General features: G+C 42.3%; 1 protein-coding gene across 1 annotated transcript; it reads left to right on the top strand.

The window, feature by feature from the left end:
• The first annotated feature begins 10,622 nt into the window (after window positions 1-10,622).
• On the top strand, window positions 10,623-14,201 carry LOC143902496 (uncharacterized). The gene is made up of 2 exons (XM_077415451.1): window positions 10,623-11,344; window positions 12,126-14,201. The coding sequence occupies exons 1-2, from the start codon at window positions 11,327-11,329 to the stop codon at window positions 12,687-12,689; spliced, it is 582 nt and encodes a 193-aa protein (XP_077271577.1). The 5' UTR covers window positions 10,623-11,326; the 3' UTR covers window positions 12,690-14,201.
• Window positions 14,202-17,491: the final 3,290 nt, after the last annotated feature.

Raw genomic sequence — 17,491 nt, 5'->3', positions numbered from 1 at the left:
TTCAATATAACTCTAGCAAACTGACAAATATTAGCATGAAATTTACGAACTTCTCAATAGTTACGAAAGAGCAATTTAAATTTTAATAGTCTCCAAATCCGGCGCGCATAAATCGTTGAAGACATTTATCATATATAAATCAATAATTACATAAATAAGAATTAATATAATCAATGTGTAATATAGTCAATTTAAAAAAAAGACAGAATAAGAATATGTAACATTTATTCTAAAAAGAAGTGACTAGAATTTTTCGTATTTCAAAACGCATCTTTATATCTTTATAAATGCAAAATAAAAGTTTGCCGTACATTACCGCGTACGTTTGCAATATTTCATAATAAAAATCATATCCGGGTAGCTTGCGGAAAAAAGAACGAAGTTCGTGCTTATTATTGCAACGACGGCGATGGACTGACGATGCGTACGAACCGGAAGCGTTTCACCGCTTTTCACATACCACGGTGATAATTACCCACGTAGGGAGTAATTCACGGTGCTCTTTTAGGACTAGCCTGCCTATAGCATCACCGGGCGGCCGCTTGCGAGTGCTGTGCGCAATCGTTCACACGTCGTGTCTGGCTTGCAAACAAACGTACGCTACACAATTTATCGTATCTAAAGCGTGTTACGTTAGATAGCTACCTCAGATAGACTCTGTATTACAGTGAAAAGATTCCCACACGTCGCTTCTTATGCCAGAGGTCGATCGTATGCTTTCTTCGACATTATTATTAGAAGCTAACAGAAATAAGGATTGCCTCCTTTTATTGTAGCGACATTTATGTGTCAAATGTTAGAAGAACTCTCTTTCTCTCTCCTCTCTCTGAAGAAGCGCCGGATAATACAATTTTTTTTTTCATCACATAACAGCTTTAAATTTGTCGAAAAAATCGTGATCTCTTGTACGTTTTATATAGCTTGAGTCGACGTTCTAATTTCAGGTTTATCTCAAACTTCAATCTTTAGGAGATTTATCTCGATGTCGAATTTATGTTCGAGTGACAAACATAAGTTTCGACACGGATTTTTAGAAGATTATTTTGGAAATGAATAACGAATGGGACACGTCGGCGCCAAGTCGGTCCGCTGGAATCCGAGAAATTTCGCTGAATATTTATTAATAGCATCCGCTGCGGGACAAGATGTTTGTGATTAAGTTATGTCGCCATTTCTCTTATTCACGCAAAATTATATGATTAACGATTGGGCCTTATCTGTCGAGCAGCCAGACCGGAAAACAAGTCCACTATGCATGTAAATTCTTTTGATACATACTGAATACAGAACCCTCGTTACGTGTTGGGACGAGAAAAAGCGCTGCTAGTCCAGTAATTGTATAATATTCATACTGGATGTTATACAGAATGTCCTATTAGGTTTTCTCCTATAAATTTATATAACATTTTCTTATTTTTACTCACAGAACACTGGCGCAATCTAGCCGTTACAACCTCGTGTATATAAGCGACGCGTATCGCGAGAAAAAATTAAAATGAACAATTTTATCTCGCAAATAATCTCGAAAATTGCACACGAAGCTGTACGCCTATCTATTAGAAGACTGTTCTTATGTAAAGACGTTTCTTCCTCGCATTTGCATTTGTTTAATATTTTTCATAAGTGCATAACCTTGCAAAATAAATCTCAGGAATGCGGACAGCGTTCTCGGATTTAATTTCAATCGCGCATGAATCGAACACGACGCGCTGGAATCGCGAGATTCTCATATTTCCGTGCACGTTCTCCAAAAATGTTGACGCGGGAGCGACGCGCGCGTGGAGAACCGTCACGCATCGGCTTTGGTAACGCGACGTGCACGCCGGACATCGTAATTCCCGTAATCTGGATTACCGTTGCGCGGAGAGGGAGAGAGAGAGAGAGAGAGAGAGAGCGCATCCTCCGCTTGCGTAAGAGTCAAGAGAGTCCAGTTAGGCAGACGCGCAAACCTGGTCCGTTTCCCGTCAATTTTGCGTAATCGTGGCGAATGGAGCCGGCGCGATCGCCGCTAACGAGTGCTCCACTCTAATAAACGAGTCTTGCCACAGAAGGATCGCCGTTCCGTAATTATCCTAGCGAAAGAGAGCGTCATTCTCGTCTTCGGAAGCACGCCGCGGCGAAAATGAATCTCGCCGTGGAAATCACCGTATAACATCACGTAACAAAAGTTAAAGCAAGAAAGAAAAATCGGAATATCGCTGCGCTTGATCCGCGGCGAGTGAAAATTAAAAACAATTGGATGATATACTATTAAATATTGAAAAATAAAATTCAAACCAATACCTTGAGTTAAATAACATTTTGTTATTTTTAACTGTCGATATTTATTATTTTAACACAAAGAACGGTATAATTATTTTAAAACTCTTACTATAATTTAATTAAATTAACGACATATTGAATAGGAGCAGTGACAAACTATAGGAATGTTAAAAATGACTCAAATTGAATATAATTTGACGCTACGAATTTAACAGTGTAAGATTGCGTCACTCGTGTATACTGTGTGTGATTAATTTAAATACAATTAATGTCGAGGATCGCACGCGAAGCTTATACACGCTTCTTACATAAGGGTGTTTCTTTTCCTTGTATATTTGCGTATATTTAATAAATTTATCATAAATACAAGATAAATCTCAAGAACGCAGCACAGTTTGAGGTAATAAACCGGGATCGCACCGTCGCGCGTCGTGTCGGAAGCGAATAACCGTTGATTACGTAAAACCCCGACGTCGAGGGATAATCCGAAGCGGAAGACGCAGTCGATTTTACCGGCGCGATGCTAATTGTCGGAGGAAAAGCGTTCAGGCGGGAAAATCCTCGTCGCGGCAACCGAATCGCGGAGAGAAAGGGAGGATTATCCAACAGTTTCACGTATAAATATTTGCCTGATGCAAACGTATTCGCGTCGGTACGCTAATGTGACAAGCGCAATGCCGCCAGCTCTATACGGGACAGTTTACACGATTATATTGCCATCCGCGGCTGTGTAAACGCGGTGACTCGTTTCAAACCAGGTCGTCGAAGCCGCGGACGCGGTGGAAGTTGCGGCCCCCCACTCCTCCCTGAACGAATCACGCAACCGGAATTGGTTATTCGTTCGTCCGCGGATGATTCACTAATGTAGCGAGGAGCAATTATCTATCCGGACTTAGCGTGCTAGAACGGTTTAAGTATTTTTCCTTTCACCTTTCACTGCGAACTCAACCTTTCGCCTTACGGAAACCCGCAAGATTATTCCGATGCCTCGTCCCCGGCGCGGCACGTATATATCCCACGCGCGTTAGGAATTAGAATATTCAAATAAGGAGATTATATTCATTCGTAACGGTGGATTATATAAAATCGCGTCGATATCTCGTGACTTCCCAGGCGCTGCCCATTAATCTTGTAAACATCGCGTCCCGCGTAGATGATTACGCTTTCTAAATCGTTATACGACGCGCGGCACTTTTGTCCGAGTATCCCTTCGGCTGCAACAATTATCCTCGAAATTCAAGAAAATCTCCGATTCTTCAATTTTCTTAAATTATATGACACGAACCGCGTATTATCTTAATAAGATATATACATAGCATTCTCGACGCGTTTGCGTATACGTCATATCTTAATTTTTCCAAACTCCAATAATTCTCAAAGCGACATCCGCGCAAATTGATATTCGTACTTGAACTTGGCTCAAGATATTGCCGTGCTTTTCCTTTTTCTTCCTTTTTCACCGGAATAATATCGCACGCGCAGGATTGACTTTCGCTTTTCGGCGCGCACGTGAATTTTGCACAAAAGGACGCACCGGCGAAATTCACCGCCGACGTAAAAAATTGTGAAAGTTTGAACTGTAACCTACGCGGCTAGTCGCGGTCAGTCGGGTGATAGTCACGCGGCAGTTGTGGTAATTGCGACGGACAAGCGCGGCTTAATCAGGTCTTCGCGGTGCAGTTAATTACCCGATCGTGTTCGATGCGCGTTCGAGGAAGGGGAAATCGCGCGCGGCAGAAGTGTGTACTTAACCCGGTAACGATTACGGGAGACGTGATATAACATTTTTACATAGGTGACAGATTTCGCGCCTCGCGAGGGAAAAACCGGAAAAATCCCCCGTGACTTTCATTTTTAGATCTTTCCTCTCGAGACCCCGAAAGTACATTCGTGCGCAATGCGTTATTAAGAGGAAGATTGAAAATTTCTTCCTCTTAATATTCCTTCTTTGAAGAAATTGTATTGAAAGCATTGCATTAGACTGATGCAAGAGTTGTTTGTTGTATATTTATTAATTAAAGTTAGAAAATCGAAGTTCGTTGAAAAGAAAACTTTTTTCTAAATGGGAAAAAAAGTATGTTGAAGTAGACTCGTAACAATCGACTTTGCTTTCAAATTTATTTGACAAACCTTTTGCATCAATCATTACACTATCAAATATAATTGCGTAATACCACAATCTCGAAATACACATTCCAAACTTTCTTCGCTATCGACACGATCCTCATTGGTATTGACATTGGTCGTAATTCAGATGAGGTAATTCTGAAATTACAGGCAGCAAAAAATGGAAACGATTGCCTCAAGAAGTGAGATATGATCGCATTTCCATACCCACAGTGTCGTAATTTAAAAAATTAAATAAAATAAAAACTCTCGACGAAGTTAAAACGAGTTTTTAATCCCTGTGCACAGCACGGTCGGCCGTGCGAGGTACGCGGAGCGGCTCCGCGAGAGATCCTTTCCGCTGGCGTGCAACGCGATAAGCCATGGCGAAACCGGAGATAAGAAACGCGAGTCAATCGTCGCGACTGCTCAAGAGGAAGTTCCTCGGCGGTGCAAACGAGAGGGAAAATGATGCGATGCCGCTTGGAGAAAAGAAAGAGAAGCGGTGCGAGAGAAGAGAGGCACGATGTTTCGTCGAGCGAAAGTCAAGCCTGGGCTCTCGACACGACGAGGTCCCCCCTTCGTTCCGCGCGACCCTGCAACATTAATATCCGAGAAACCGCGCGGATGCGGCACACGTCGGGACGTGACTCAGGGGAGAGGAGGAAAGGTCCTCGGGAATGTTACCCGAGATCGAGGAAGTCGAAATCGTGATGGGTCGCAACGGATCGGTGAGAGGCCTCGGAGTCGTCGATAGCAACGACGCGCGAAAGATCGATGAATCCTCGGTCCGTCGATCGATCATTCGTATTATACGTTACATGAGACACCACCTAGAAATTCAATGATTCGCAAATAAGAATGAATGTCAAGATAAACATATCTGTATTGATATCGAACGATAATTGAAAGATTGTAGAATAGAAAAATCAAATATACTTTTATTTAAAAAAAATATGTTTAGATACTAGCTTAGAATCAAACAGGAGATTCAATATATGTATTTAATATATTTCCGTTATGAGAGAGAGAGAGAGAGAGAGAGAGAGAGAGAGAGAGAGAGAGAGAGAGAGAGAGAGAGAGAGAGAGATAAGCAATTTCTTTTCTCATGCCTGAAAGAATTCCATGTATTTGTATTTTCAAAAATTTACAGTTATTAAAATTTTTTTATTGGATATTTTTCTTGGGTTGTTTTTCGAGCCGGAGAAATCCGTCTCGAAGGCATCTCAGGATCAGTATAATTACGCATTGACGCTCTAAAATTAACGTTTTTTAATCATAATATAAATTTTGCATTTAATTTGTCGAATGAACGAAGCTCGCTAGATACAAGTGGATCAAGACAGATAAGTGCGGATGTGAAACACGAGGATTATCCTGATTTTAGATTATCCGCTTTTTTTTCTGAAAATATCAAAACTGGCCACGATTTCACAAGTCATCACGATCTATCGCTAGATCATATCGTGGGAATCCCGAACAAGGATTAATCGCTGTAGAAAAATTGCGCGGTTAAATACAATCGAGGCAGCATTGCGGTGCGTGACGTGCATTATATGACGCGTCATCTTTTGTGCGTCATTATTATTCAATCTTCCTTAAAAACCTACCACTTTGGATACCGCGATATCTCTTTTTCATGAAATGTAATGTGCGCACGTATGTGGTTTTTTTTTTTATTAATTACCGCGAGCCGCACATACGTTTGCTTTCTCTCGATTCAATGACGAAATTCGCAAGGATAAATTGTCCTGCGTCAAACAAATACGTATCTTCCGTATGCGTTACCGTAGTAGCATGGCCCATACATTATCCAGGACAGTTGTCATTGACACCAATGATTTAAGACTTTTTAAGACCATTCTCTCATGCAGACATTAAGGCAGTCTCGTATCTCTTTTACCAGCATCCGCGAACGAATCAACACGCCTCTGAGCGACGGTATGTTGACAGAAGCGATTCAACATTAATCTTTATAATTATCCATTAAAATTCTACATAAAAAATATATCGGTAAATATCAAAGAGATTGTCCAGGAAATATCGTTGTCAGGTAAAAATACATATTCCGTGAAATATTATTCAAGAATTTAGACATTTAATTCTCTCTCTCTCTCTCTCTCTCTCTCTCTCTTTCATTAGCTTTCTTCGACATTAAAGATTTTACTTCCTATGCCCAAGAAACTTAAAAGTGATTTCATGCTTATTGCTGTTCGACGATTTTCTAACATCGATTCGAAATCTAAAGTAACATTTAGATATTTGACTGACTAAATACTGAGATTAGATTATTCTATAAAAGTGTCCGTCGTGTTACCTAAATATCTTTATAACGTATAAAAAGCAGATAATTTTTACCTAGCTTACGCGCTTCTAATCTCTCTTTGCGCAATTAAATATTTATTATACATTCAAATCCATATATTTTTGCTCGGTACCGCAAATTTACGTAGAACGTATGTATGTATATTTCCGCACAAACCGCTTTGCAAACATTTCTTAACACATTTGTTAATCCATATGCATATCAGACGACTCTTACCTGAGGAATTTAAGATTAAAGAATGTAAGTATGTTTGCGTCGAAATGATTAAAACTTTTTGTTTCAGTATTAAATAATACAAAAATTTATAAAAAGAAGAAGAAATTTATATGTATATAATGAGAATATGACGGTTATATTAAAACATATTAATTGCTACAAAACGTTTACACCATGCACGTCTCTGAACATGCGGTCTGGCATCCACGTTAAAAACGTCTCTCTCCGAGCGTACGAGGACCGAATGTAGATTCCATGGCGACCGGGTCAGCGATTGCAGCTGCCTCGCGATTTTTGCGTAATCGAGTATAATACTGCTGACGCAATGGAGGCAGAGGCCATTAAAAAAAAAGTTCCCGGCTAACGCGCGTACGTGCGCCGAAATTGGTTCCCCAACGACTCCAACTGTACAATAGTACTAGCAGAGCGAGCGAACGGCAAGGACACGTGAAAGTAATCGTCGATCTTCGCCGCGGGACCAAATCGGGTGGCGCGAGACGCGCGATAAGAAAAGAGAAAACAAAAAGGAAGGAATCGAAGGAGGATCAGGCGAATCAGATCGAACGGCGGGGCGAGGAGGAAGACGAGAAAGGAGGCAGGAGGTGGAACGGCGGACCAGATATACAGGGTCGTGTACGCGCGAAGAAGTGGGTCGAGAGTTCACAGGCCGGATAATTAAATTCCTCGCCAAAGAAAGCGTTTTCCCTCTCGTTTAGCGAGTACCATCACCCTATCCCCTCCGTCTTCCCCTGTTATTCCTCCTGCTTCCCCCGAGGCGAGGAATGGGAGCCGGACGCATTGGCCGACACGGCTGTACGTTGCTACACCGGCCGTAATGGAACTTCTACTTCCTCCTCGCGCCTACAAATCTCCCACCGTCGCGTCGGTGAATATTCAACAGACCGAGTTCCCTTTTAATTACGCTTCGGGCGTCGATTAGTTCGAACCGCGGTCACTCACGTTTGAGACCTCTAGGGCAATTTCACCACTGTCAAACGACTGTATTCCGTGACGTCGCTATAGAAATTAAGTTTGGACTGCTAATGCGGAAGATATAGACGCGTCAATTAATCCCAGCTGAAGCTGTGCATTTCTGTTCTCCACACGCGTTAATTTCGAAATGTAATTCGTGTGAGTCGGCGAGCGATCAAAAGGCATCTGGCGTATGAGATCATTATCGTTTAATAATCGCGGGAAGATATCGCGACGTGCTTTTCCTTTGAGCCGGGCAAGTGCTGTTTAATGCACCGGGGAATATTTTATAACTTTATGCTACAACGCGCGCTGCCGCGTGTCGATGCGTGCGCGAGACGACGCTCACCACACGAAGAGAATCCGATGATTACGTCGATCCGAACGCACGGAAGCTACATCGCGCGAATGATACAATGATGGCGTACCGCGCACTTTTCTTCCTGATGCCTGAGACTCTCCTTCTACGACCGAAAGTCGAAGGTTCTACCGGATGATTGTGCACTCCGCCGTTCGGTCTCGTCCTCACAAACAGCCTCAAATTATTTCTCCCTCTGTCGGTATCTCGCGACTTTTCTTTAATTTTTCGCGTATTGTCGTCCATGTGGAATATATACTAAAATATATCGCGGCGCGTCTGTCTTAATTAATTTCTCTCTTTTATTGCTGTACTAATTGCCTGTTAAAAGTTAGCATGTGTTATGACAGATATAAGTATCATGAGATACCGGAGCGGCCGCTCTAGAGTCAGAGGACGTTTAATTTCCATATCAAATCCGCGTGCGTGCCAGAATTAATCAGACGTTTCTCGAGCAAACCGGTCCAGTCATTCATTAACAAATCCACGCGGACTAATTATTTTGACTAAAATATTTTGAATAAAATATTGGAAACGTATTAACTATTAACGCATTCTTTGATGCAATGCCAATAAAGTAAGTTGACTGGCAATAGTCACGCCAATTAAAGTCAAGATTTGCTGAGAGAAGTAGGTATGTCGAAGAACGAAACGTGACTATGTTGCGAGAAACCTAATGTGACCTCAATCGATTCTGTTTCTATGCTAAGTGAGACATATGTAGATTTTCACGAAACCTACGCAATGCTCCGCGAAATCGCTGCATGCAGAAATGGTAAAACCTGCGCGAGGGTCAATGGATCTTCATCCTTTCCTTTGGCAGATGCGTCGCTATAGCTGAACCGAGAGTGACGTGATTGTCGGCCGCGTGACCTCAAGCACTCTTGAAATTGCTGCTAACTTTCTTCCAAGTGACCTATCCGATGTAGAAAAATTCATTGTGCTATTGTTATTGATTTTCTTAAACGCGGTCATTATCTAAACAATCGATATTAGAAACTGATCGATTGAAAATTGCACACGTTATACGTAAACCACTTTAATTCCTTATATTTTTAACGAAATTTTTTCACACGTTTAATCAGCACGATATTTTCGTGTAATTTCTTTGCTTCTAATTTTTCCAAATGCTTCTACACTTACAATATTTATTTCAAAATAAAAACTTATAAATTCATTACTTCTTTAAGTTCTTAATTTTAATAGCTAGTATAATGACTTCTGCATTTCTTTTTTACTGTAACAATTTATATATTTATTTATATATGTATATATTTATCAGGAAAATAATAATTTAAAGTGGATATATTATATTCACTAAATATATAATGGATATATCATTTATCAAAGACTAAAATAACATTATATTTAATCTTAAATGTGTTAAAAAAATGCGGGTACAACATTCCGTTGATTCAAATGGATGTAAAAAAATTAATAGTGAAAACGGATCGTTCGTTTTTTTATACGTACTGTTGCAAGAACAAGCCATTGAAAGATGCAAAAAAAGAAATATTTTACAACGTTTTGAAAAACGATTAACGGAAATGTCCAATGAGGAAATGGTTCGGTGCACATCCGGTGCTACGCACTGGCGCAAACGAAGAAAACTCATTACGTAATATTTCCTTTAAGTTCAGCTCTTGTTTTACATAATGTACTCTCGTAGCTTCGTCGAATAAATAACGCGTGTTTATGAGCTGGAAGGTTATTAGCATACGCTACCATAAAGTCGCAACTGTAATTAAACGCATAAATAACTGTATCGATAATTAAAACTACCGTTTGTATTATCATAACAATGCCTATATTTGGATTTACACACACATGTAAAGAATTAATTTAAATAATTAGAAAGATATTTAAGAACGGGAAAAATTTATATTATACGATGAATAACGCATGAATTATTTCACGCCCGTTAATTAATTCTTTTATAACTCACGAGAAGTGTTTGGCACGCGCTAGTTGTATATACCTATCTTTACAAATACCGCAAATGAATACAGCTTACGTCATTGAATATCGACCCCCCATCTAGCTTTCGAATATGTGGATGACATTAATTTAGTTGTATTATCTAACGAAGAAAAAATGGCCCAACAATGATTCGTCAAGATGTAATTTTAAATAGACCGTCTCTCCTAACGAGCGTTTTATATTCTTGTCACGAAAAATAAATATAATAAAATGACGCACGTACAGAATTTTATTACAGCGGCTTGCAATATGTTGTAACGCGATGCTGCAACAAGCTGCAACAATGTTTACATAATAATTTGGCATTCTAAGAAAAATTAATAGATAAAAATGTACCTTCATCTTCTTTTTAAATGTAGACGAATCCTGATTAAATAGATATATATTATTTTTACCACACAAAATATTTTCTATTTAAAATAGGCTAATCATGATGATTTATGAAATAGTTTATGATAAACTGCAGTTATATTATATCTCTGATTGAAAGGTAAAACTTAATAAACAAAAAATATGCCTCGAATATAGATAAACCGTAATGCAAATACGTATTTGCGAAATATAAAGAATAATTTTCAGAATAGAAATTAATTTTTGTGACGCGACTTATAAGATATATTTGTATCACTTTTACTGAAGAGGCGGGTCACTGTGACTATCCATATATTGCTATACGATAAGAAAAAAAAGAAATTATAAGGGATACACGCAATTGATCTCCGACAGGTAACCGAAGCAAAATTCTTTACGGGATTGCCGTTACGACAAAGGCACTCGACTAAAGGAGTCTAGGTCTAGGACGCAAGTAGGGACTATCGCCACGGTTTCGCAAGAGAAGACCGTCCGAAATCTCGGAGCACATCGGCGATCCTCCGGCGAGGAGGACAGGTGGACGTTCGGGGTCTATGGTGAGCAAAAGAGAGAAGCACGAGGTCGGGAGGAGAGGGAGAGAATCGTCTCACAACTGAATTACTCTCACTCGAGAGGCCCCCGTCTCTTCTTCGTGGGGGCCCCACGCATATCCCCCTGCTTCTCCCGGAGGTATAAATGACTCCGGTGTACCTTCCACGGAGTCACAGAACTGAGGCGGCATCGCAGAAGCCGACATGAATCCTCTGATCGTGGTAAGCACGCTTTTTTTCTCATACTTTACGTTAAAAAGCGATATGTGCGAGGTAGAGAGGGGTGAGGGCTAAAAAAGGAAAAAGAAAGCGAGAGAAATGTGGTGTACGGGTATATGCGTGCGGATGGGAGAAATCGCGAAAGAAGAAGAGTATAAGGAGAGAGTTAAGTGATCGAGATCCTGTTCGGCAGAAAAAGCGAGTGCTGCTTTTTTTTGAATTTTCACATTTCTGTTGCTACTTCTGATCTCATGCTTTCCCTTTCGTTGCGCACCTCTTCGATTTCTCGCGTAAAATGCTCGTGACGTAGCGACGGTGACCAGAAGTTAAAAACGTACGATTAGTGAAAAATACAAAATATTGTAATTTTTAATTAAATTTTTTCCATATTTGTTAGAGGAATTTCTAGCCGATTTTTTGCAATTATTCCATGTTGTGAGTAGTAAATATTCCACTTTTAAAGAGAGTACATACTCTTATATTTTTTAATAATTTATAATTTTTTAAATTCTGCGGCATGTAATAATAAACCAAGCACGGATGCACGATTTGATAAATAAACTTAGATTTAATCTGGAAGAGTTCTTAAAAAAATCTCGGAAATAAAATTGTAAGCCGTACTTCGTAAATGTAAGTGAGTACCGTATAAACGGAATGTATACCATCTCAGAAAGAATTTGATTGTAGCTGCCACAGCTACGCATATAAGATTGTCATCAAAGAATTAAAATAAATCCCCGTTCTACTGTAAAACTAATACAAGTATCTTCTTTCCATGTTACAGTGTATGGTTATCGGTCTGGCTGGGTTCGCCCTGGCTGAGGCGCCTGTGTCCGGCTACAGTTACAGCAGACCAAGCGGAGGCGGCGGCGGTTTTGGCGGCGGCTTTGGCGGCGGCGGCGGTTTCGGCGGCGGTGGCGGTTTCGGCGGCGGCGGCGGCGGTGGCTACACCCAGGTTTCCCCCGGCTTCCAGACCAACGAAGGCGCCTCCGTGGACAGCGCCCTGCTCGAGCAGATCCGTCAGATCCTCCTGAAGGAAGAACTGCAGTCCCAACAGTCTGGCGGATTCGGCGGCGGTGGCGGCGGCGGCGGCGGCGGCGGTGGTTACCCTAGTTCCAGCTACGGAGCACCATCCTCGCAATACGGTGCCCCGTCGCCGCAGTACGGCGTGCCCAGTTACCAAACCCGTGTTGTCGGCATCGATCTCGAGGGCATCAGGCAGGCCATCCAAGTGGCCCAATTCAACCAGGTCTCCCAAGGCGGCGGTGGCGGTGGTTACCCCAGCGGACCCAGCAGCAGCTATGGAGCGCCCAGCAGACCGTCCGGTAGCTACGGTGCGCCGTTCTAAGGAATCACCTTGGTTTTGATGATAATGATGATGACGATGAGAGAAAGAGAGTGAGAGAATGAACGAGAGAATGAGAGAGTGAAGATAGAGAGTGGATGATGGCACCGGCCGACGACAACGACTACTTTCCGAGACGCCAGCTGTAGAAAGACTTACGGAGAAGATCGGGTAATACTGGAAGAGGATCATGACTGTCTACGAATTGCCGGACCAGTTTCTCCCAGAAGTGACACATTCCTCGGGCTCGTAACTCGGAAAGTCGTCGATGCCAGGGTCAGATTGTCGCGCGGATCAACATTTGAAGATCGCCCGACCGGAGCTGGATCGTCGTGTGATCCGCGTTATCCGGCTTATCTCGCGGCTCCAAAGCATCTTCGCGTCCTTCGACCAACTAATGTCAATCGACTGGGTCAGTAAGGACAAAGCCAGGACGAAGACGCGCGCGAGAAGTGGAAATGGGGAGCAACGGGACGGCGCCTGGTCCGTTGGGGATCAAATAGTCGTCGCTTCAACGGGTCAGGGTCTCCCGGAATCCGCCGAAAGGGTAGCGCCGAGCGCACGCGGACCAGTATCCTTCCCTCGGGCCCCTTGACTTGTCAGGAATCCAACGGTCGTCGCTTTGACAAGTCCGGGGGTTCCGCGGGAGTGAACGTGGCCAGTTTTCTTTTTTTTTTTCTTTGACCCTCTTTTCCCCTCATTTCCGGGAAAGACGGAGGTCGGTCGAGATGATCTTGGGCGGTCGGCGCGGTGCCGAAGTCTATCGTACCAAAATCGCATCAATCGTCGCGGTCGTGTCCGCGCTCGAAGAATCGAGGATCAGTGATAAAGTCAAGGAGGGCAGGCAGGCGTAGTCGTTGACGCAGACACACTTCACACTTCATCCCCGGCGATTGCGCTCGCACGCTCGTCGGGACACTCATATTACAAATAGGTAGGAAGGAGCGGGAGGAGTAGGAGGAGGAGGCCGACAAGCCGAAGACGTGATCGGCGCGGTATCAACGCGCCTTGTAAATAAAATTCCGTCGCTGTACCGTGCGGCGTCCGCTGTTGTAACGCGGCCCCGCCACTTCCGCCGCAGGACTTCGACTCATCGAGATCTTGGTCCAGAACCCAGTTTTCGGCTCGTGAGAGAAGACAACGGGCTCTCGAACCGTGTCGTAACCCTGAGAAGACACGGATCGCAAGGATCAGGACATCCGGAGTCGTTACGCGCGAACAAAGTCGATTTCTCACAGGAAACGTCGACCTCTAACTGTCCATGAGAAAAGGGACGAGGAGGAAAAGAGGATTCACCTGACGGAAGGAGCGATCCGGATTACAAAGCGGACGCCGCCGTGTCCGAGCAACACGTACATACGACGCCACGAAATACACACTATTTTTTTATACATAACGCTCTACTCTTTAACCACGCATCTTTTTGTACTTGTATAAAGGCTTTTTTTGTAGAAAAAAAGAATAAAAAAAGAACGTCGCCACCGTTGAAACCCCGTGTGCTTCTCCTCTTTGTCGCGCGGCGGAACGACTCGCTTCTGGCGTAATTCTGCTGCCCCTCTTCCCCCTGCTCTTCCTTCTGCTAATTTCACCTTTTCTCCGTCAACCGCGACTGACGATCGCGATTATCGCGATTCCCATCACGGGTTCTACGTCCCCCGTTCTATGACCCCACGACCGTCGCGTCGCCCGGAGGCACACTCGTCCCCAGGTCGACTCGTACAATTTTTCTTTCCGCGTCACCGTATCTCCCGAAGATATCCAATCGTTTCTCTTTCTCTTCGTCGACGTTTCGAGAGATCAGCGCCTTTCTCCTTTCACTCGCGAACCCGCGAGCCAGCGATATCGCATTATCCTCGCTCGAGGAGGGAGCTTCTGGGCATGTAAATTCTCGCCGAGCACGCAAAGAAGAATCGCTTCGCAAAAGGGCAACGTGTTACGAAAGAGAAAAAGAGAACGAGAGGGAGGGAGAGAGAAAAGAGAGAGAAACAGCGAGAGAAGGATCTGGCCATCATTCGAAAGTGGCTTTGCGTTCGAAACGAAATATATCCTCGGATTATCTGGGCAAAGGATGTTCGGAAAGAGGAGGGAGAAGAGAGATCTCGCTTTTTCTTTTTTTTTTCTTTCGTACGTTTGAGGGGTTTCCTGCCGTCACGATCACGAGACGCTCGCGCTTCTCTTCCCGCTCGAGTAATGTCCGAGATTAACATCTGAGCTCCGAGTTTCTTGATTACAGCGATGTGACGTAAGTCGCTCGAGTAATGTGAATTTATCTTTACATTTCGGAGAGATTGTGCGCCGGAAATGTGTTTCTTTATACGAGAAGACACGTATCTGCATGGCTGATGTGCACCTGGCTATTTTCTCTGGAATGCTAAGATCGAAAGCTGTCGTCAGCAAAGTGCATTCAGCAATAAAATCGGAGTCTTCAACGAAGTAGACGTTTCAGTATTGTCGCAATTTTAAATTCCGTTGATTTTGTCATTTTTAAATCGGGGACTGACATTTCTTTCATTCGTGACAAGCTACACTGTTAAATTCGTGGTGTCAAATTATATTTGATTTGAGTCATTTTTAACCATTCCTATAAGTCGCCACTGCTCCTACTCAATATGTCGTTAATTTAACGTTAAAACAATTAATTAAACCAGTGAAGTTAAAATAATACTATTATTTTGTGTCAAAATAATAAATTTCGACACATAATAGTTACAAATAACAAAATGTTATTTAACTCAAAGTATTGGTTTAAATTTCATTCTTTAATATTTAAATGTGTGGATTACGGTCAAGACAGGAAGCTGAGAAGACGGTCTGACATGTATTTTTATTAGTTAATCATTCTGGTCGAGGAGAGTCATTTATGGGCACTATGCTATCTCGGAAACGCTTAATTAACATGTTTTGCAGGTAGCAGCCGCAGACATTTATGGCGGCATTCATCAGCGGCGGTTCTGTGCAATGCGACTCGCGCGCTTACGACGACAAATCATTACAATGATTACGGATTTTCTCTGTGAATAACTAATGAGTGATTTTAAGTCCGGAGAGAGACAATAGACGCGTCGCGTCGCAGATTTACGATCGCGCACGTTCGTCGCCGAGCGGTTGTCCCGCACGGAAATGGCGGAAATACTTTGTATGAAAGTTAGTGAAATAAGTGGCGTGATATCACGCAAACCGCGGGTAACCGCGCGAAGCACCCGCGAAATTAAGAGTTAATCGAGGTGCAGTTGGTCTTGGATTGTGCCACCGCACCGCACGAAATTTAACTGCATTCGCGCACGTCTCCTCACATACAAAACGCATAATCGCGAGAAATAAGATGAAAAGATACGTTCGGCTTCTTCTCTCGGCTTAAATGTATTTAAAAAATATATATCATTGATTATACGGAGATGAAGAATAAAAAGACAAAATTGGAAAGGACGGATATGGAGGTTTGAAATGTCGCATTTTTTAGATAAAACGAACGTTTCTATTGGCGGAACCGTTATCGGCTGAATTACTTCCCTTTTTTTTGCGAATTAAGCATTTAATGTACAAATGATTCATGACCACGAACAAGTTTTTCTCCGCGGATTCCTCGGCGTTTACCTGCAGGAGATGTTACAATTTACGACGTTTAAGCGCGCGCGCGTAAGAAAAATTTCATAAATTATAAATCCGATTACGTTACGTAACGGGAAAACGCTGATATTATGTTTAAACGCTGCGGGCTTGGAGCAGTTAGGTAAGAGAGTGAGTGCCAATAAAGTGAAACATTTATTGTCGATGATGCTGAAGAGTCTCGAATGACTTTATCGAGCTCATGGTAACGTCGATGAATAAGAAGATACAACTAATCTTCTTCCCATTGCATAACCTATATCTCTATTATAAAGCGATTGTCAACAATCATTCTTCCTCTTGCTATTCTACACGATCGACACGATTATTTCCGCGTTGCTGAGCGTCTTCGAAGAAATCAATGACAAGCGGTTGATTTGAAGACAACTGCGAGTTTATGGCGGAACAGAGGAGCAAGAAAGGTAAATGCCATGCCAAACGGGAAATGCATTTGAAATAATTTTCGTGTCATCAGAAGCTTACCTCTGACGAACATGAGAAGAGCCTTCGTAAAACACGTAGAAACTACTTGCCACATAAATTAGAAGCTTTAAGAAACGCTGCGGTTAGATACTTTATTATACTTATTAGTTGATAAAACAACATTTAGAATTAACGTCGTGTCTTTACAAAAGATTAAAGCCACGTATATATAGAAACCAGATAAAAAATAGGAAGTGAAATAATACAACAAGAGCATAGTTCAAAGATTCCCTAATTGTTTGCATAATGCAGTAATATCTTGAAGAACGCGCACTGTTAAATTTTCGTACTGTCAAATTATATTCAATTTGAATTTTTAACCGTTCCTATAAATCGCCACTACCTCTACTCCAATATGTCGTTAACTTAACTAAACCAAAATGAAGTTAAAATAATAAGTTTCGACACACATGGTAGTTAAAAACCAAATGTTATTTAACTCAAGGCATTGATTTAAATTTCATTCTTTAATATTTAACAGTATGGTATCGCAAGTTATGTTTCGCGTCGATTGTGAAAATCCTGAAAAGGCGGATTGAAAACACGCGTAAGATGGCGAAGTAAGCGGGCGATTTTGTAATTCCGGAAGCGATCCTCCCGCGTGCCTCTGCCGAAGGTATATAATAACACGACTATTCGCGCGAAGAGAAGCGAAGCGTCGCGTCGTACACACAAAGTTGGCGAACCGGCACCACTTTCGTGATGGCAAGACGGTA

Source organism: Temnothorax americanus, unplaced genomic scaffold (genome assembly GCF_048541705.1).
Source record: "Temnothorax americanus isolate GAGA-0224 unplaced genomic scaffold, ASM4854170v1 Scaffold4, whole genome shotgun sequence".
Lineage (NCBI taxonomy): Eukaryota > Metazoa > Arthropoda > Insecta > Hymenoptera > Formicidae > Temnothorax > Temnothorax americanus.
This window is presented reverse-complemented; position numbering and strand designations above follow the sequence as displayed.